This window comes from Saccostrea echinata, unplaced genomic scaffold, assembly GCF_033153115.1.
Source record: "Saccostrea echinata isolate AGI-Se365-2 ecotype Australia unplaced genomic scaffold, CSIRO_AGI_Sech_v1 ptg000030l, whole genome shotgun sequence".
Lineage (NCBI taxonomy): Eukaryota > Metazoa > Mollusca > Bivalvia > Ostreida > Ostreidae > Saccostrea > Saccostrea echinata.
This window is the reverse complement of record NW_026889779.1, coordinates 29,787,266-29,808,702: the sequence shown is the minus strand read 5'-3', so window position 1 is coordinate 29,808,702 and position 21,437 is coordinate 29,787,266. Positions and strand designations below refer to the sequence as shown.

The 21,437-nt window shown below is 34.1% G+C and overlaps 2 protein-coding genes across 2 annotated transcripts; one reads left to right on the top strand and one right to left on the bottom strand.

Moving 5' to 3' along the window:
• Nucleotides 1-2,576: 2,576 nt before the first annotated feature.
• On the bottom strand, nucleotides 2,577-5,382 carry LOC133197013 (uncharacterized). Its single transcript, XM_061332854.1, has 6 exons — nucleotides 5,291-5,382; nucleotides 5,035-5,132; nucleotides 4,662-4,801; nucleotides 3,173-3,285; nucleotides 2,928-3,088; nucleotides 2,577-2,776 (listed from the first exon to the last, which is right to left on the bottom strand). Exons 1-6 carry the CDS (start codon nucleotides 5,380-5,382, stop codon nucleotides 2,577-2,579), a joined length of 804 nt encoding a protein of 267 aa, XP_061188838.1.
• An 8,805-nt stretch (nucleotides 5,383-14,187) lies between these two features.
• On the top strand, nucleotides 14,188-19,644 carry LOC133196684 (uncharacterized). Its single transcript, XM_061332542.1, has 6 exons — nucleotides 14,188-14,248; nucleotides 14,334-14,437; nucleotides 15,528-15,670; nucleotides 15,983-16,122; nucleotides 17,679-17,745; nucleotides 18,928-19,644. The coding sequence occupies exons 2-6, from the start codon at nucleotides 14,364-14,366 to the stop codon at nucleotides 19,056-19,058; spliced, it is 555 nt and encodes a 184-aa protein (XP_061188526.1). The 5' UTR covers nucleotides 14,188-14,248; nucleotides 14,334-14,363; the 3' UTR covers nucleotides 19,059-19,644.
• Nucleotides 19,645-21,437: the final 1,793 nt, after the last annotated feature.

Here is a 21,437-nt window from a genome sequence, read left to right as displayed (position 1 = left end):
ATGACGATGAAACGATTTTTCACTATCACAATCGTGCAATCGCACCATCGTCATCGCATTGTCGCGCAATCGCTTCATCGTCATGGCACTATCGCACCGTCGCGTCATCGGGCCATCGCTTCATCACCATCGACTTTTTACTCGATGCTCGATGGAGAGATAGTGAACTACATGGTATGGAATCTATGGAATCCGGATAGGGCCATGCAGTTCACTATCGCATCATCGCACCATCGAGGTTTGAGTCGATAGTGCGATGACGCGATAATGCAATGACGATGAAGCGATGATGCGATAACGATGAAGCGATGGTGCGATAACGATGATGCGATGGCACGACAATGAGATGACGATGATGCGATGGTACGATGAAGCAATAGCGCGATGACGCGATGGCACGATAGCGATGATGCGATGGCGCGATAGTGATGACGCGATGCTATATCGTGTCATCGTTATTGCTTTATCGCACTATCGTCATCGTGTCATCGCACCATCGCTCTATCGACTGGTACTTTCTATAACCGGATAACATTCCCAGCAGTCATTGCACAACATGGCGTTTGTTGACGAAAAGATTCAAGAATATTTCTTTAACGGATACGATAATAAAGAAATCATATTCCTTCTTTGGAGTAATTATGGTGTGAAAATAATAAGGTAGGTATTATTAATTGTCATAAGTTATGATAATATAAGTACCTGTATAGGCTAATATTTTCTCTAAGAGTAATAAAGTTCCTATACATTAGATTTATAGTCTCATTCAAAGATTGTTTATATGCGTGTTCTACTTGTATGTATATATTTGTTATTTAAGAAATAGTGATTGAAGTTAAAATCTCCCATTTTAAGATATATTTTATGCATTATTTTTTAAAATAATTAAGCTGTAGACATTTGAAAAGACGCATGACCAGACTTAATTTGAGAAGAAGGAGATCATACAATGTGGATATGGCAATAAGGGCTATTCAGGTAATATTGCTTGTGTTTTATTTCATCTTTCTTTTTTGATAGATTGATCAAATCTAGAAAAATCGTCAGTAACATCTACATTTTGATGATAGCTCATTATTTTTAGTGAACTCATACAAATGTTAAAAATTTCATATGATTTACATATATTCTACTCCAAGGAAGAAATGATGTTCAGTGGACAGACTCTTGGGTGTCGTTCGATGAAACGAAGACTTCTTCAGAAACATGGCATCTTTATAGGAAGGTATATTATCTTATTATGATTAATAAACAGAATTAAGATTTCTTGTTCAAAGTATTAATTTTATTTCTTTAATTCAGCAGAATGCCAATTATACAGAATATTTGCTGACATTACTTTTATGAGCTTAAGGACATACACAACATAGTGTTGGAATTTTAATTTTCTTATTCCCTTGTTGATTTAATTAAGAGTTCAATAATTGAAAAACCTTTGTACAATTTAATGATGCCTGTAAATGCCGTTACCTCCTCTGAAGCAAATGTTGAGGAAATACCAGCTAAAACTATATTTTTGTTTTTTTTTCTTTGAGAAAATACAATGAGTTTTATCATTTGACATCTTTTGAAAACTCCTGGTAATGTATGCTGTTTTTTTTTTTGTCTTAAAACACCTGATGAGATTCTATAATTTCAAATTAGGAATATCCTGGAAAATAGTATGTAAGGTACATGTAAATGCAAGTTGCATATGACCTTAAGAGGCAATAATGCTTTTTCTTAGTCACAATTTGCGACTTCTATACTACTTGACATGTATTTCTAACTTATCTCTTTATTTTCCTTTTTTTTCAGAAGGTACATCTGAAATTAATCTAAACATGCTCTTGGCGTTTTGGACTAGAGCTGACACAATCCCTCCACTAGGATTTCACAAAAAGCTTGAACTTAAATTTGTGGAAGACCCTGCCTGTTTGCCAGTTGCACATACCTGCGATCTTTTATTGGAAATATCTAGGGGAGAAACCCCTGAGGAATTTCACAGAAAAATGTAGTTGGCATTAACTTTTTTTTTTTGGGGGGGGGGGGGGAATTCCATCTTGCTTAAGAAAATAACTTTATGTATTCAATGCTATATCTATGTTTTGAAAGTTTTATTCAATCAATTTTTAAACTCAATAATGTCAGTGATAGTCATATTAAGGAATAAGAGTATTTCTTAAGGGAAAGATAATACTAAAGGACATTGATAATCATATGATGAGGAGCATTTCTTCAGGGAAAGATAATACAAAAAGACATTGATTTTTGTATGGGAATATTAATTGATATTTGGTGTATTTGTGGTAGTAAGCATGCTTTTGAATTTTAAATTCTAGATTGTTGCATCTGTATGCCAAAAAAGTTTTTCTCAGAGCAGTTTGCTTTCCTTATATCCTCATTTTGCAATTTTCATTAATAGTTGTTCTAATGAATATGGCATGTATGGTGATCCAATAAACATAGTAATAATTTCTGTTTGTGACTTTTAATTCATACACTTAGATGATTAGTGTACAACATTTTTCATGAAAATTGAAAAAAGTCAAGTGAAACATCAGGTGATGATTTATTCTCTAATCTTAATTTGGATTTTACAACTTTTCAACCAAGTACTTCAAAGCCTCCATGGCCTTCTCAGTGGTGTTTGGAACAGTTCTCCCACCCTCCAAAAGCAAATGATCAAAGAATGCTGCATTGTCCTCACAACATCCTGTCGAGCTTGGACTAGGAAATAATCTTTGAAACTCTAGCACGTCATGAATATCCACTGGAAATTTATAATCTACTTCACCTGTACATAAAAAAATGAAGTCATAATGTGTTGATACTGTTTTAAATTTGAGCACTGAAAAACAACCAAGGTATCGAAGGAGAAAGGTAAACACAGAAAAAATATTCAAATTAAAGTTAGTGATTAAACAAATCTTTGCTAGGAAAAATACCAAAAATTTCAGGGTGGAAAAACATCATTTCTGGTTTTCCTGGGAGACTTCCATCATCATCATAGCGTCCTTGTCCTCTGATGTAATGGTTATTCCATTCTGTTTTTATTTGATCAAGTTCTTGTTGGATGATTTTCATAAAACAGAAGCGAAGGCATTCTCTAAATTGCATGCAGAAATATCATAATAGGTTATAAACGCATAAATTCTTAAAGTATAAATAAAGAATTTATTTCTCTTCTTACATGTGCTCGTTATTTGCTGATGAGAACATCCCTTGGTCTTCCATGTCTTTGAACAAGTGTATCCAGAAGGAGATGCCCATCTCTCTCAGTGTTCTCCACCAGCGTTCAATTCTCTTAAATCAAAATAAGTTTGTGAAAAACTGAAGGCTGATTTTTCAAAAGTAGGTCAAACTTCAAGGTTATTGAGTACAAATGTTGGTACTGTCACAAGGAATACACAACTTCTCTAGGATCAACCGTTCAAAGTTATGGCCAAGGTCAAAGTTTTACAAAAGTAGGTTAAACTCCAAAGTCAATTATTATAATGTTGGTACTCAAAGACAGATTTATTTTACAAGAAATACACTTGAGAAATATGAAATCTCTAACATCAACCATTCAGAAGTTGTGTCCAAAATTAAAGTTTTTTCACATGTAGGTCGAACCCTAAGGTCAAGGTCATTAGGTCAAAAAATGTTGGTGCATTAAAGTCTTTGCAGGTAAAAATACAGACAGACCCAAAGCTATGTGGATAAAGCCCCCGAATCTTTAATCATAGGGGCATAAAACAATCACATAAATATGTCATATATTAATTTCATAATGATACAGAAACAAGAATTTGTATATCAAATTATGTGCAGAGATATTTTAAATCATTAAACTGACTTCATTTTCAAATATTTGACAACAGGTTTCTTGAAAGGGGTATAGAGAGGGGTATGGGAGGGTTATCCTTCCCCTAGGTCAGAAAATTTATAATAAAAATGCATACAAGTCTGTTGCATTCTGGGGGTCATTTTTTTTTCAAATATGAAATAAACAAATAAATAGCAAAACTTTAAACAAAATATTGGTGTTTTCAGGGGTTGCAATTGCATCCTTGCCCCCCCCCCCTTGATGGATCTGTAGTATAACTAATAATATAAAAAGAACTGTGTCACCTTGAACTCTATTAAATGAAACTGATGCAAATAATGAAAGTATGAAGTTTGCAAAACTTATTATTTTCAAAATTATCTGTGGTATCAGATTACACAATGACGCCTATGAAAGATAATAATATGAAGAATTTTTTTTTGGTCTTTGAAAAGTAATAGTGAAAATAATCAGTTGATCTGTTTCCTTTTAAACATAAGATAACAATTTTCCCTCAGGAAAAATGTTCAGAAAAGTAGAGAGTTTGAAAAGAAACTTAAATGAGGATTACACATACAAATTTTTAAAGTATTCAATTACTTCAGTTATTTGATCTTATATTAAGTTGGGACTAACTGAATTGACTGTTATTGGAGTAGTAGACCATTCAGATTTGATCAAGTCCCCCCCCCCCCCCCAATTTTCAAATCAAAGGGCAAATTACTCTAACTTCTACTGCAGGAGTGTTATCTGGAATTGGAACTCAATCCTAGGTTGCAGATTTTAGAAGGTTATTAAACTCATCTGATTTGTTTATACAACATAAGTTACTGAATCATATTGTTATTTAAAAAAAACTTCATATTCATACCTGGTTAGACATTGATCTTCCTTTGATTACACTCTTTTCTCCACACTTGTCATCATTATCGTACCAACGGAAGGATTTTTGAATGTCCTCAATGTATATATTCTCAGTTCCAGCATCAAGTCTCACACACCTTGGAGCACCTATGTATTGGGAAACTCATACTACCATGAACTGAGACAAATATGGTTTCTTTGTTCAAGTAAATATATTTTACAAAATAATGCATTTTATGTGTATTTATTCTGTATCAATACAAAATAATGTATTTAGAATGTTACTTAGTAGAAAATTAACTTGTGAAAATTAAACTGCATTAACAGTTTCAGGAATATATTTATCAATGATTTGTAAAAATTATATAAATATACTCAACTATTTATTTCCTCCAGGTATTTCAAGAAATATGATGCTACAACAAAGAAGTTATTGTTTGTTCTTGCAACTTTAAGCCATAGTATTCGTCTTGAAAATCTGAAGAATAGGAATTTGATCATTTAGATTAATAGTTAATATTGTTTTCTGATATGTAGCTACAACAGTATATAACAATCATAAATTCTATAACTTCATAAATTCTTGTAATCTTACATGACTCAATGAACACTAAAAACTGATGCACCTTAACTTACCCACACATTGCACCATGTATAGCGAAGCCAAATGGCTTCAACTTGTACCCATCAACATGTGCAAGATAATTTGGTCCATTGTTTAGATTCATTCTTCTTGTCAAGCAGTGACTTGCTCTTAGGTCAACTCCATCAAGATCGATTATTCTCAATAAACACAACATTTTATCCCTGGAACAGTATATATATAATTAATCATCAACGATTTTAAATCTAACCATTACATTTTAACAAAAAAATGAATTCAATGAAATTATTCTAAATATCTTATTTATATAAAACTCATTATAAGCAATAGGCACATCGTTTGAATTCTGTTTATTAATCATAATAAGATAATATACCTTCCTATAAAGATGCCATGTTTCTGAAGAAGTCTTCGTTTCATCGAACGACACCCAAGAGTCTGTCCACTGAACATCATTTCTTCCTTGGAGTAGAATATATGTAAATCATATGAAATTTTTAACATTTGTATGAGTTCACTAAAAATAATGAGCTATCATCAAAATGTAGAGGTTACTGACGATTTTTCTAGATTTGATCAATCTATGGCACGCCGATTGCTTCAAAATTATTTTCTGCACGACCTTAAACAAAAATTACACGAGTAAGTAAAAACTTACACAAAGTGGGGAAAATATACACGAAGTTATTGAAATATACACAAACTATAGAAAAACTGCACAATCAATAAAATATTTACACGATATAGTGAGAAAATTACACAAACGTAAAATCGAAAACTGCACGAGTGAGAATACAACATCGACATAATACGCAACGCATCCTCATTGCGCACATTTCATTAATATTCATTAGAGAACAGGTCAATGTGGCTTGGATGCTTGAAACATATTATAAATACAAAAGGAGGAGTAAAGTGTTAGTAATCTTTTTATTTAAGATTCATTTAAAATTCCGTTAGACTCTCAAGAATATGTACATCGTATATTATACATGTAGATAAATTGACAGGCACACAATCTTAAACTTGTAGTATATGAAAAACATTCTACTAAGAATACATGTATAGATAACGTAAAAAAAAAGGGGGGGTGCATATTACAGTTGTGTTTAATTGTTGGATTTTTTTTAGTAGGTCATTCCTCTATATAGCAATTTCTTTTGAAAGTTAAAAACTATGACATATAGGCCTAAATTAAAATAAATAAAAACAACATGTGATATAATACAGGAGAGTTAACAACAAATCAAGCTCTTCTCCTCCACCACCCACTGAGTGTACTTTTGGTAATAATCAAGGATGTGCATGCATGACCTTTACATACAGAGATCCCTCCCTGCTGGTTCTGGAACGAAAGACACCTGTACGCTAATCGAAATATAGCTATTTCACACACCAATAATACCTTTTGATTAAAGATTACTGGCAATTCATACAAAGATTTTTAAGCAATGTTGCGATCATCTGGGTTGTGGAATTTGAACGAAAACTTTTTGGAAGTCAACAGTAAAGAAAATCGAGTAAATAATTGCGCAACTGAAATTTTAATATTGAAACGCATATCTCACTTTTTGATATATGTATGTAACAAAGTAGTACATGTAGTCTTACATGTAGTCTTAACTTTTGAGCAAAGTGTGGTGATTTCATAAAACTTCATAAACCATGAAACTGTAGAAAAATTATACTGTCGTTTTACTTATGTGAATTAAAGCTTAATTTTATGTTGTTTTTAATGTACCGGCGGTAGTCTATTTTGAATAGTTAAAATGCATATAAAGGAATGAAGAAAATTTAAAATTATAAAATACAGGTACGTAGTATCGTTTTTGATAGGGGGGGGGGCAGCCAGATTTTTTTTGACAACCTACCTGAAAAAAACCTTGACAAGCAACAAAAAGGTAAAGTGTCCAAACTCGAAAATCCTATTTCGTTGGGGGGGGGGGGGGGGGTCCACTTCCACTTTGTTTTCGAAACACATTATAATACCAAATTACTTTGATTTAAACTATCCTACAACAGGGGGGGGGGGGCAACCAGCTTTTCAGTGGACATTTACAATAGAGGTAGGTTATGTTTGGAAAAAAAGGGGGAGGCAGGCTCCTACTGATGCTACGTGCCTGAAATATTTTCTAAGAATTTAAGGGTACATATAATAGTCTATCGAAATCAGGATTGCAATTTAGCTGATTTGTAACCATATTGTAAGACCAAATTCAAGAAGATGTACAAGATGAACTTTAATTAAGGGACTTGGCTACATGCACATGCATATTTATTTTCAATGCAGATTTTGACAATAATAAATTTGCACATGGTAATAAAACAAAAATTTCTTGAAGTTTATATTCATCATATGTTTTCTTATATTTATTCGTAGTCATGGTCGAAGTAAAAACGAGACCTGGTTGATGCCATTGAAACACATGTACAATATTGCTACAAAGCAAACTTTTTAATTACTTGTACATATATACGTACAAAATTCATATTGCATAGATTAGGCTTTTTAACTCATAATCTGAATTTTCAAAAATGTTAGATATGCACATGAATAATCTTTTAAAAAGTGGAGCTTGTATCAAATATGTTCCTTGAATGTTATTGAAGATTATTTTCATTTTATAATTATACAGTCATGTTCTTTTTATAATGACTCTATCTTTGGGTAAAAAAGTGTTATTACAAAAAACAAGTGTTCGGATAATAATTAAAATTTTATGCATACAAATTCGAAATGTAAAGAAAATTTGTTATCTTGGAAAATCTTTGTCAAACCCCGAGCTCCATAAAGAACATGATTTATTTGTATTTTTCAAGAGCGATAAAACACGTTCTATGTTCTTTCTATTTATTATAATATCCATTCCCATTTTCTTATTTGTAACATTGTACGTAGATGTATTTAGTAATTCACTATTTGAAACTTTAATAAATACATAGATTCAGATGTTGCGACTCGATCAATCCACGAACCAGATCCGCCACTGATGTCATTAGTTTTACCGGTGCAAGGATCATTTGAGTAGAGTTTTGTTATTTCATTTGGACAAATTTCAAGTAATAAAACACAAAACCGCATGTATATAAAGCACATAGAGAATATATTTTTCCTTTATCTGGTCCTTTTTATTAAAAGTGAAAATATTTATCAAGTAATCGCCATTACGAATGAGGGTAACGCTTTCCCGTAGGTGTCTTGTTTTTTATTGAGCAATTTTTGACTGAAAATATGCGATATCATGGAAGGAATTCATAACAGTGTAGGCTACAGATATCCAACCAAAATTAATATCCTCATATTTTATAAGTAAAGATACATGTATAATTAGAAATATTTTTTTATGTTTGACTTTAAAACATACTATGTATATCTAAGGTCAGGTAATCCCCACTTTTTAATCTTTTTGAAAATAAAAAATATATCCAGCTAACTCCCAAATAAAAAAAAAAATCTGTTCAAATGAAATCATAATTAGTACAAATGAGAAGTACCGAAATAAATTCTACAATTTAATAATTATAATCAGCAATAATTCTGCCATCATTTTCATGAAGAATCCACTTTATTAATCGTTTTATTATGCATGTGTTATTTAACTTATTTTTATTTTATACAAGTAATTTCCGTTAAAGTTATATCTATAAGTTAGATAATTTTAAAAGGCCATAGAGCGTATATTTAAAAAAAAAAATAAATAATTCTATCATTTTTTTTTAAGCAAGATCTGTTTATCGTTAGGAATTTAGAGTTTGCTGTGTATTACTTTTAGTGCAGAGTCGAGTGCATTATATGCAATGGTACTTTTTCCCCCGCATTATAACACAGACATGCATTTTCTTTCTTGTCACAATTTATGTCCGACATCATATAATACCTCCATATTTTGGCTAGGATCTCGGTCAATATAAGAAAAATATAATATCTCCGAACAACTTTTTAATTCTTTTCACACAGTTCACAAGAAAACACTTCATTCGTTTGATTGGCATTAGCTAGAAATCGGATCGAGTTTTAGCAAAGAAATAAAGAAGCAAACAAACATGTATATCATCATCAACGCCATTTTCTCTCGATTACATCCAGCATTCAAGAAGAGATAAGAGTACAGAAAACCAAGAACACAATGAATATTCTATGTGCATAATAATGATATGCGCAGCTGTATGCGCAGTAAAATTGTTTGTGTAATTTTTAGTTTCCTCTGCTCGTGCAGTTTTTGATTTTACGTTTGTGCATTTTATACCCATTAATCGTGTAAAAAAATTCGGATTCGTGTATTTTTCGTTATGTTTGTGTTGAAATCTTTCAAACTATGTGCAATTTTTACCGATACGTGCATTTTTATTTTACTCGTGTATATTTTTCATCAAGCTCGTGTATAAAATCGTGATCGTTGTGCAGAAAATAATTTTGAAGCAATCGGCGTGCCATATCAATCTATCAAAAAAGAAAGATGAAATAAAACACAAGCAATATTACCTGAATAGCCCTTATTGCCATATCCACATTGTATGATCTCCTTCTTCTCAAATTAAGTCTGGTCATGCGTCTTTTCAAATGTCTACAGCTTAATTATTTTAAAAAATAATGCATAAAATATATCTTAAAATGGGAGATTTTAACTTCAATCACTATTTCACTATTTCTTAAATAACAAATATATACATACAAGTAGAACACGCATATAAACAATCTTTGAATGAGACTATAAATCTAATGTATAGGAACTTTATTACTCTTAGAGAAAATATTAGCCTATACAGGTACTTATATTATCATAACTTATGACAATTAATAACACCTACCTTATTATTTTCACACCATAATTACTCCAAAGAAGGAATATGATTTTTTTATTATCGTATCCGTTAAAGAAATATTCTTGAATCTTTTCGTCAACAAACGCCATGTTGTGCAATGACTGCTAGGAATGTTATCCGGTTATAGAAAGTACTAGTCGATAGAGCGATGGTGCGATGACACGATGACGATAGTGCGATAAAGCAATAACGATGACACGATATAGCATCGCGTCATCACTATCGCGCCATCGCATCATCGCTATCGCGCCATCGTGCCATCGCATCATCGTCATCGCATTGTCGTGCCATCGCATCATCGTCATCGCGCTATCGCACCATCGCTTCATCGTTATCGCACCATCGCTTCATCGTCATCGCATTATCGCGTCATCGCACTATCGACTCAAACCTCGATGGTGCGATGATGCGATAGTGAACTGCATGGCCCTATCCGGATTCCATAGGAATCCGAATGGGGCCAGTAGTTCTCTATTGCACCATCGAGCATCGACTAAAGGGTCGATAATGCATGCGATGACGATGATGCGATGGAGCGACAATGCGATGACGATGGTGCGATAGCACGATGGAGCGATAGTGAAGATAGCTTCATCGTCATCGTACCATCGTGTCGTCGTACTATCGCTTCATCGTGCCATGCCATCACGTCATCGCGCTATCGCTTCATCGTACCATCGCATCATCGTCATCGCATTGTCGTGCCATCGCATCATCGTCATCGCGCCATCGCACCATCGCTTCATCGTTATCGCACCATCGCTTCATCGTCATCGCATTATCGCGTCATCGCACTATCGACTCAAACCTCGATGGTGCGATGATGCGATAGTGAACTGCATGGCCCTATCCGGATTCCATACTATCTGGATTCCATAGATCTTGTACATTTTGTTTTGAACCCCCCCCCCCCCCCAAGCCAAACATCAGTTGTTTGCGTAGTACAAAGATTGGTGCAAGGTTTTTTAAAAATGTGGCATTCGATCCTCAGTTGATAGAGCACCTGACTAGTGATTCACCGGCGGGGCCCGGGTTCGAATATTGGTCTGGTCTGTCGGATTTTCTCTTTTCCTGTTACATTTGGTGCTACCTAGCTGGTGACCATGCCCTAGATGTGACAGGTGAAAGACATGCCAGGGAAGAGCCTGGGTTGGTGTCTAAAAGAGTTTTTCATTATTATGAAGGTAACAGATAGGACCTATTTTTATTAGTCCCCTACCGGTGAAACCGGAGGGGACTATAGGTTTCCTCTGAGTCTGTCCGTCCGTCTGTTTATCTGTCTAGCTGTCTGTCCGTCTGTCAGTCTGTCCCACTTGGTTTTCCACACTTTTTTCGCTAAACGCTTGCGGATATTGAGCTGATTTTTGGTATGCGAGTGTATCTTGATGAGTTGCAGACCAAGTTTGCATTTCGTCCCGCTTCAATGATTTTTGACGGAATTACGACCTTTTCAATTTTTTAGGGTTTTCCGCCATATTTTTCTAAACGCTTGCAGATATTGAGCTGATTTTTGGTATGTGACTTTACCTTGATTAGTTATAAATCAAGTTTGCATTTATTTCGGCTTCAATGATTTTTGACGGAATAATGGCATTTTCAATTTTTAAGGGGAACCAGATTACACTTGCCGGTAGGGGACTAGTATTGCTAATGCAATACTATCAGAATGCTTGTTCACTTTAAAAACATGTCGCTCATAAACTTGAGAGAAACGTTGAAGGTCATGAGAATAGTTCATAGGTCCAGTAAAAGGATGATAGCTTTTATTTTATTTTATTTATTTATTTAGTTTTTTATTTTTGGAAATCTTATAGGAAAGACATGAACTGGTAAGACATGTGACCTCCTGGATGTTTATTGCAAGTGATAAGTATGGAGTTGGAGACATACATAAAACAACATTATATAATTATTCTATAAAAGCATTCTTAAGAATTTGTACAGATCTATACGAAAGCCTATTAGGATCAAAAATTTAAAAGGCGTTATAACGCCTTTCGAAAAGGCGTAATAACGCCTTTTGAAAAGGCGTAATAACGCCTTTTGAAAATGCGTAGGCGTTATTACGCCCTTTCAAAAGGCGTAATTACGCTTTTTCAAAAGGCATTATTACGCCTTTTCAAAAGCGTTATTACGCCTTTCTAAAAGGGTAATTACGCCTTTCTAAAAGGCGTTATTACTCCTTTCTAAAAGGCGTTACTACGTCTTTCAAAAAAGGCGTCAATACGCCTTTTCAAAAGGCGTTATTACGCCTTTCTAAAAGGCGTTATTACGTCTTTCAAAAAGGCGTTATTACACTTTTTCAAAAGGCGTTATTACGCCTTTTCAAAAGGCGTAATTACGCCTTTTATTTTCAATACATGACTAACTTAGCCCACTCCGGGGCTAAAATCTTACCCTCGGGACATGAATTTAACAAATAACTATAGGGCTTATTTCTTCAAAAATAAATTTAAACATATTGTAATTAGATTTGCAGGAATAGAAGATTTTTAAATGTGTAATATATTTTCAATGTTAAACCAACTTAGTCCTTCTCTGATGCCGGACACCTCTACCAAGGGTCATGGATTTCACAAATGCGGTTGAAGGCTCACTATACCCATGCAAATAGTTTTCCTACTTTTTTTCCAAGAGGAGAGAGTATTTTCAAAATTGACATGAATTTTCAATACATGGCAAGCAAAGCCCCAAGCTGCATCTGCCTGTATCCTTGATTTCCACAAGTAGAGTGTTGACTTCTCTTAATACGCATGCAAACAGAACTTTGTCTGCGAGATGTGCAGGAATATAGAAAATACTTTTAAACATTGCATAAATAAAGATGGTTTTGATTCAATCTTTCAAGTATTTTGCAAAGGGGGGGGGGGGGGGGAGAGCTCCCCACCCCACTTTTTGGGAGAATAGTCTTGCTATAGTTTAAATATAAAAATTCATTTATTGGCTGCTTGGTCCCTGAACTTGTTGTTGCAGTATGGTCAAACTCTAGCAAATCGTTGCATTTAAAAAAAGTTTTACCGAAAAGTTATAAAAAGATCCCCTCGAGTTTAGGCAGTTTAGTAGTTATAATTCGGGGGGTGGGTGGGTTGTTCCTTGTTTTTTGTTTGCTTGTCAATTTTTGGGGAGCTCCCCCCCCCCCCTTCAAAGCACGGGCCTGTCAAAGGCATAATAATGGTTCTTCAAAAGGCATAATAACGCCTTTTGGAAAGGAGTAGTAGCGCCTTTTGGAAAGGCGTAATAACGCCTTTTGAAAAGGCGTAAATTAACGACTTTTAGAAAGGCGTAATAACGCCTTTCGAAAAGGCGTTATAACGCCTTTTATTTTTTTCTTCTTCATAGATTGATCCTAATAGGCTTTCGTAGACGTACACAGGGTAATATTTTTTCTCATCATTTAAGTTAGCGTGTTATAAATTTCTGATAATGTTGATAGGGCTTATCTGTTGATTTTTAATGAGAATGCATACAATATTTAAATATAAAAATCAAGGGAGGTGATTGACGTAAATATAACTTGTAAGCAGTATAATTGATCATGAACAATTAATACTACAAGGGAACCTAACATGCCCGTAGCAACGGTTTCAAAAGTGGGGGGCCAAAAAAATCCGACAAGCGAAAAAAACCCAACAAAAAACAAAACCAAAAAAAAAAACCCTTCATTGACCAAAAATTTGCGGGGGAGGGGGGCAACTTCAAAAAAAAAATATCTAACTAGCAAAAAAAAAAAAAATTAATCTACTGTCCAAATCCTGGAATTTGCTTATGCTTGACCTAACATTATCAAGAAGTGGGGGTTGGGGCAGCCAGCATCTAAAGGAAAATTTAAATATAGCAAAAACTATACTCAGGAAAAAGTGTGGAGCCCCCCCCCCCCCCCGCGTTCTGCGGGCCTGTCTAATGTTTACTTTTCACATTTTCTGATTAAAGACAAACAAGTGAACATTTTTTTAAATAACCCTGATAACATAACCATCACCCACATCAAAAGATGATATAGCTACTCCATAAGGTATTACAGGGTAAATGACTAATAATGATCGGACTCGGTGTACATAAACCGTAATCACCAAATCACTTCCTATTTTTTCGGCATTTAGTGCAATCGTATAAACAAATAACTTGTCAACCGTTTGATTGCACTTCATGTACCGATTCAGGCGATTGTAAGTTTTCTCAACTTTTTCATCATTGTTTTGTTTTTGCAAGAGTAACAGAAATATAACGACAATAGCATTTATTTATTTTCAGTGAAAGAGAAGCTTCTCGTTTGTAGAGATAATGTGGCACTACTGGTGGGCTCACTTCACCTACCATCTTGTAAGGTGGTTCCCACGAGACAACAGAAGAAAGATGTATGTATACGGAATAGCAGTAGACCTAATACATGAAAGATTTTTTTAAAAAAAATTAACTACCAGTCCGAGGGTGTATAGAATGGAAGTAAATATGCATTTACATGTATATAGTCCGAAATATCTGACGTTTTCCAGGCTTTTTTCACGATTTTGATATTTTACGTCCCCGGAAAACGTCAGATTAAGAAAACTGGAAATTTCGCCTTCTTCAACCGGAGTTGATTTTCGATACTTGCACGATTTTAGAATGTACGAAGTGAAAAACAAATCTTGACAGTCAGATAAAATGTTTTCATCGGATTGTATATTTTATAAACAAACCATAAAAACGATGTTGGTGAGCAATAAAAGTATTGTACTATTGATAAGTTGTGAGTTTGACATTTAATTCGGTTCGCAAGTATCGAAAATCAACCTGAGAATGGCACCTCCGGTTGGAGGCGGCGAATTCCCAGTTTTTGTAATGGTGCCGGTTCTGACGTTTTCCTGGCACGTAAAATATCAAATTGTTAAAAAAGCCAGGAAAATGTCAGATATTTCCAACTAACATGTATAATGATGCGCATAATTTTTATTTGGTGCTATAAAATCAAATAAAAAACCTTTTGTTACTATCTAATTTCTTTTCCAGTTTTTCTGAAGCACAGAATAAATTTATAAATTTCCTGTCCTCTGGGATTTATCCATTTTTACAATTTTATTTATATGCTTTTATGTATTTAAATCTATTGTTTTTCTCTGAACATTTTTTTTGCCGACAAAATCACACTAACTGTTTTTCATCACTTTACTCTTTTGAATTTTAATTTTTATCCTCTTTTAACAATACCACCTTCTCAGATGCTCCTTATACATAGGACAGAATTCCTGAACTGAATTAAACATGCCTCTTTCACTCTTGAGTTGACCAGACTTGTATAGAGAAAAAAAAATCCTTTTTTCATATAAAATAAGAAGAAAGATATATATCCAAGTTAACTAGTCCATGTGTAATGTGACTTCAGGTTATTTGATAAAACTAAGGCATTTTCAGGATCACATGTGATCTGTTGTTCATAAAAATTTATCAGCATTGTTTTTATTGTAGAAATGTTGTTCTAGCTGTTTTTTCACTTGGGTTGCTGGTACCACAGTTTATTGTCCTGCAGCATAAACACTCTACAAGATGGTGTCCTGCACATCTGTTTGAATTACTTATTGTATCCATAATTTTCACATTCATCTGTCAAGGTAAAAGTTGCAGTACAAATATTTTACAAGTACTTCATACTGTGTCTAATGGTATTCAATTATCATAATCTGTGATTTTGGGAAATATAATGTGTTAAACTTTTACTAGATCTAGGGACAATTTTTTTTTAAATAATTCAGAAATACAGACAATTTCACAAAGTAAAGTACATTATATCAAATTACTGAGTATGGTGCAGAGACCAATCTAATTAAAATTAGATCCTTTATGTTCCTGTATTTTGTTACAGTAATTTTAATTAGATTGGTGCAGAGACCATTTTGAAATCCACAATACTTTGTATTTTGCAGGATTTTGTCTTTTATTTATGATTATGAACCCTGTACCAAGAGCTGTCAAGGTTGCATTTCATGTGTTTGGTATCATCTGTTTTGTGGAAACTCTAGTCCACATTGCCTATGCAACTAGCCGGTCAGCAACAGAAGATTGTGTAAGTAAAATGTCATGATGTCCATTTAAAAAGCAAACAAGGAAACAAGAAAGGCACATATTAAAGTGATGGTCATTTAAGTGGTTCATGTACTAAAGTTCCTGCATTCTAGACAGCATTTCAGTTCATTCTAGACAAGTATATTCAAATATGAGACCAACATTTATGTTGGCACTTTGAGGATTCTTATACTGTAGATCACCAAATTTTCATGATGCCTTATTATGTTCCCCAAACGAAGTTTGGGAACATATTGTTTTTACTCTGTTTCTTCTTCTTCTTATTATTATTTTTCTTTTTTTCTACTTTCTTCTCCGGTACTTTTTTGTCCGGGAGTGTTCTCATAGAACCACTCATCCGATTGACATGAAACCTTTTTAGGGTTAATAGGCATGTTGTGTAGGTGTTCGGAACGAAGGTCATTTTGCGCGCACATGCATGCACGTGCGCGCGCGTGCAATGAGTGAAATGACTGATATACTTGATGAAGCCGTAACTTTTTTATTTCTTGATGAATTGCTTTGAAACTGAAAATATAAAGATATATTAGGAGTCTGGACAAGATAACATAGTCAAATTAGCGTGAACTCACGCGCATGCACGTGCGCTCTTCTCTGATTGGCTGATACAAAAATCTCAATAATTTCCTTGTTTTGTGACAAAATACTTTGAAATTTAGAATATAAGTATATATTACAAGGTGCTACAACATGTTGTATAGGAAATTTCTTGAAAACACGCGCATGCAGGTGTGCTGCAATCTGATTGGTTGAAACTTTAAATGTGTATAACTCCCTTGGTTTTCAACAAAACAGGATGAAATTTACTACATGGATAGGCACATAGAGCTCCTACATTATGATACTATCAAAATTGAATGCAAGGCCATGCATGCGCGTATGCTGAATTCTGATTGGATAATACTTAAAGGGTTACATCTCTCTTATTTTTCAATGAGATTCTTTAATATTTAACACAAATGTATGTATTGTGAGACACTATAAGAAAATTAATGTAAAAAATGTAGAAAACATGTGCAAGCATATGCGCTGAAATTTGATTGGCTAATACCCATATGGCTATATTGGAGTAGTTTTCCAATGAAATACCCTTAAAAATAAAGTGTCCATCTATATTACAAAAGTATTGTCTAATTTATTGAAGCTTGTAGGGAATGGGGCATCATAAGGGATTGGGGAGCCGTTTGGGGAACATCTGTAACGGTTCCCGTTACAATTAGCACTAGTTTTTTTTGCGAGAAAGGCATGTACGTGGTATTTATAAGCAAAATAAATTTTTTACGAATTCTTGTTATCGTTGTATATATTGTTCAATGATATATATATACATGAGAATGAAATTTTCGTGAGTAGATGGTCTTGCATAATTACACCAAAATAAAGTTCTTGTAAATTAAAAGTGATTTACGGTATGGTAAATATAAGATGAAGACTTTTATTCACCAATCACAGTACTGTTTGTATGTACATGTATGGCACTTGCATAATTTTGTAGAAGCATGCAAAATCTGATTAACCTTTTGCTTTTGTTTCCAGAAATCCTCTGCAGCTCCACTCTATTACCTCTCCTACGCATTCGCCTGGGTTGGTGCTGCAAGTCTCAGTAAGTTGCAGTAATTCTCTAGGAAGAATACAGCAACAGCAAATAATCTGACTGCTGTATTAGCCAGCAACCTCTGTCATATTTCGAAGTAGACCACTGACTCCAATATCAATATCAATTACTGTAAAAAAAGCTTAGGGGGGGGGGGGGGGTCATTTTCTCTCTCTTTCTCTCTTGATCTACCCACAGGAAGTTGAAAACCATATGCCCCCCTTTTTCAAGGAGGAATAATACTCTGTAGTTACTATATATTTAACAGTTTAAATATTTTCTGACCAGAAGCTAGACATTATTTTTGCATCATAATATAGTCATCAAACTACAAACTTATAGTCATCAAACTACACTCACAGGCGCAGATCAAGGAATTTTTTCCAGGGGGGTCCATCCCAGTCCAAAAAAAAAAATTTTAACCCAAAAATTTCTTGACAAGCAAAAAAAAAAAAAAAAAAAATAAATAAATAAATTCCCTTCCCAAATGTAAAACCCAACAAATTTCTTGAAAAAAAAAACTAAACCCCCCCCCCCTAAAATCCATTTCCCAAACGTGAAAAAACACCTATTTTGTAGTGGTAATGTTGGGGTCCACATTTTCTAGGAGGGTCCAAAGTCATTTCTTATTTGCTTCAGTATATACTTCTAATAACTCTGCAAATTCCAGGGGAGGTCTGGACCCCCCGACCCCTCTATAGATCTGCGCATGACTCAGATCATGAGATGCATATTTATACAAGAGCCCCATGGATCTTGACAGTCACCTGCATATCACTCCATGACTAGTTAAGTCCTGCCTGGAACTAAAATCCAGGTCTCATTAACAAAAATTTTACAGTTTGGTGAGGACTCTTTAATCATTATCAATTATTCATGCACCTTGTCTCCTAGAAGATATAGAAACAACTGTATAATACTAGTATACAGTATTTCAATATAGGACCAATTTAACTCCATTAGGAGACCTGACTCTGAATATAGGGGGACATGGGGTGTGCTTTTTATCTCGTTTTTTAAGAGGGCAATAGCTGTTCATTATGATCATGCAAACAACACATCTGCTAGATGCATGTCCATGAGTTATAAATGAAGAATTTCAAAGAGGAAATTCCAGAGTGGAGAAATCCGTAAATGTATTTGTATTTTAGGAATCTCTAAACAACTGCTCACATCTGCTGTTTATTTCAGTTTTCTTCTGCCTGATGATACCTTTCTGGGTGATCAATTCAGTAAAACGTGGTTGTGTGCTGGACATGAGGACCAGAGAGGGATTGTGTTATGAACCAGTAAAATGCTGCTCCTGCATGTGGCACATCTAAGAAACTGTCCTGTATTTCCCTTTGATAATATTTAAGATTTTGTATGACTTATTCCTGATTGTATATATATTATAAAACTGTACAGTATACATGTATATTTTGGAGATTTATGACTGTCAGGACCAAATACAAAAAAAATATTGTAGCTCATTTTGCAGAGTACTAGCAAGTTTCAAAGAATATTGAAGGACAAATGTTTATATCTTGGTCTGTGAACCTCTAAACTTGGTCTTCAGGGAAAAAAAACAGCAACAAGAAAACAAACAAACGATTTTTTGCAAGCAGAAGAGGTTACATGAAAACATTATAGACATTAATGTGGACTTTCAATGATTTTGAATTTTACCACATACAATGAGCATAAAGTAATTGTGAAAGATAATCTATACCATTTTGATCTTTTTTTTTTCGTATGTCATGGCTTTTTACACTTTTACATATATACATTTGTACATATATTTAACTTGATTAATTGACATGAGTTTTACATGAATTTGTATCATCTATCACTGTATGTCAGCTGGTCTGGCACACACAAATAAAGTCCAATATATTGACATTTACTTTTCAAATGATATATTATCACCCAAGCATGATTATGTAAAAATATTCTTATCTTTATATTTGTTGTTTTCTTTCTTTTTTTTTTTTCTTTTTTTTTTTTTTTTCTTTTTTTTTTTAAAAATTCCTATTATCTAAATAACATATGTTAATAATTTTATAGTTACATATTGTTAATATTTTCATATATATACAAAAAACCAGTAATCATTTATATATACAGGACATATGATAAAAGTATGTATTATAATTTGTTCAAAGAATAAATATATAAAAAAAATAAGATAGATTTTCTTTTGAAAACTGTTCAGGGTAGCTATAATAAACTCAGAAAGCTTTTTTGTTCCTTTTTATTAGCTCACCTCAACAAAGTTTGGGGAGCTTATGTAATACTCGTGGCGTTGGCATCCAAGGTTAAAGTTTTTGGAGCAGATTTCTTTTCAAGTACTTCTATGCCCTATATTAGTCAGAGATGCATGGGGGATGCTTCTAGTGTGTTTCATTGTACCATGTCAAGGTTTCAGATGCTGCAATTTCAGCTAAAGAATGACCAGGTTAATGTTTTTGGACCAGGTCTCATTTCCAAGTAACTATATGCCCTATGTTGACCAAACTTGCATGGATGATACACCTAAGGATGTACACTACTAGACTTGCTTTGGATGCTGGATCTGACCTACATTTTCCAGATGAGTGACCAAGTTAAAGATTTTGGAGCAGATCTCGTTTCCAAGTAACTATATGCCCTATGTTGACCAAACTTGCATGGATGATACACCTAAGGATGCACACTACTAGACTTGCTTTGGATGCTGGATCTGACCTACATTTTCCAGATGAGTGACCAGGTTAAAGATTTTGGAGCAGATCTCGTTTCCAAGTAACTATAAGTCCTATGTTGACCAAACTTCCATGGATGATACATCTAAGGATGCACACTACCAAGCTTGCTTTGGATGCTGGATCTGACCTACATTTTCCGGATGAGTGTGCAGGTTAGAGATTTTGGAGCAGATCTCATTTCCAAGTAACTATATGTCCTATGTTGAACAAACTTGCATGCATGGTACATCTAAGGATGCACACTGCTGGACTTGCTTCAGATGCTGGATCTGACCTATATTTTCTGGATGAGTGACCAGGTTAAAGTTTTTGGAACAGATCTAATTTCTAAGTAAATATAAGCCTATACTGACCAAACTTCCATGGATGATACATCTACTGCACTTGCTTTGTATGCAGGATCTGACCTACATTTTCCAGATGAGTGACCAGGTTAAAGTTTTTGGAGCAGGTCCATTCCCAAGAAACTATAAGGCCTATCTGAACCAAGCTTGCATGGATGCTGCATTAAGAAATGAACACTCTTAAACTTGCTTCAGATGCTGGATTTGACTTACATTTTCTGGATGAGTAACTAGTTTAAAGTTTTAAGATAAGTCCATTCCCAAGGAACTGCATGCCCTATCAGATCAAAATTGCATAAATGTTGCATCTAGGGATGCACACTACTTGATTATTAGTTTATTGTGGGACTTTGCCTTACTTAAAGACAACATTCGTTGAGATGAGCTCTGTAATCTCTGATTACCTGTGTTTCATATATATGGTCAGTACCTTTATTTTTAATGCAATAAAACACTTTTTTTGCCTGTTCTTCATGACACATTGCAGAAAAATTATGTAACCTGGGTTAAGTGGCAATAGGTGCCCACTTTAAGGGGAAATAATTAAAAATCTTAATCACTTTCTAAGAATATTTGAGAGCTTTCTGAAATAGTGTAGATTCAGGTTTAGTTAAATTATGACCCCTGAGAT

Bases quoted from the DNA above. Each gene is read 5' to 3' on its own strand.
- LOC133197013 (XM_061332854.1), bottom strand. From the start codon at position 5,382: ATGAATCTAAACAATGGACCAAATTATCTTGCACATGTTGATGGGTAC. The intron at 4,802-5,034 runs GTTGAGTATATT...CCCAATACATAG, and splicing joins ATACCTGGAGGAAATAAATA to GTGCTCCAAGGTGTGTGAGA. The intron at 3,286-4,661 runs GTATGAATATGA...TTTTGATTTAAG, and splicing joins GAAGATCAATGTCTAACCAG to AGAATTGAACGCTGGTGGAG.
- LOC133196684 (XM_061332542.1), top strand. From the start codon at position 14,364: ATGTGGCACTACTGGTGGGCTCACTTCACCTACCATCTTGTAAGGTGG. The intron at 15,671-15,982 runs GTAAAAGTTGCA...TGTATTTTGCAG, and splicing joins TTTCACATTCATCTGTCAAG to GATTTTGTCTTTTATTTATG. The intron at 16,123-17,678 runs GTAAGTAAAATG...TTTTGTTTCCAG, and splicing joins GGTCAGCAACAGAAGATTGT to AAATCCTCTGCAGCTCCACT.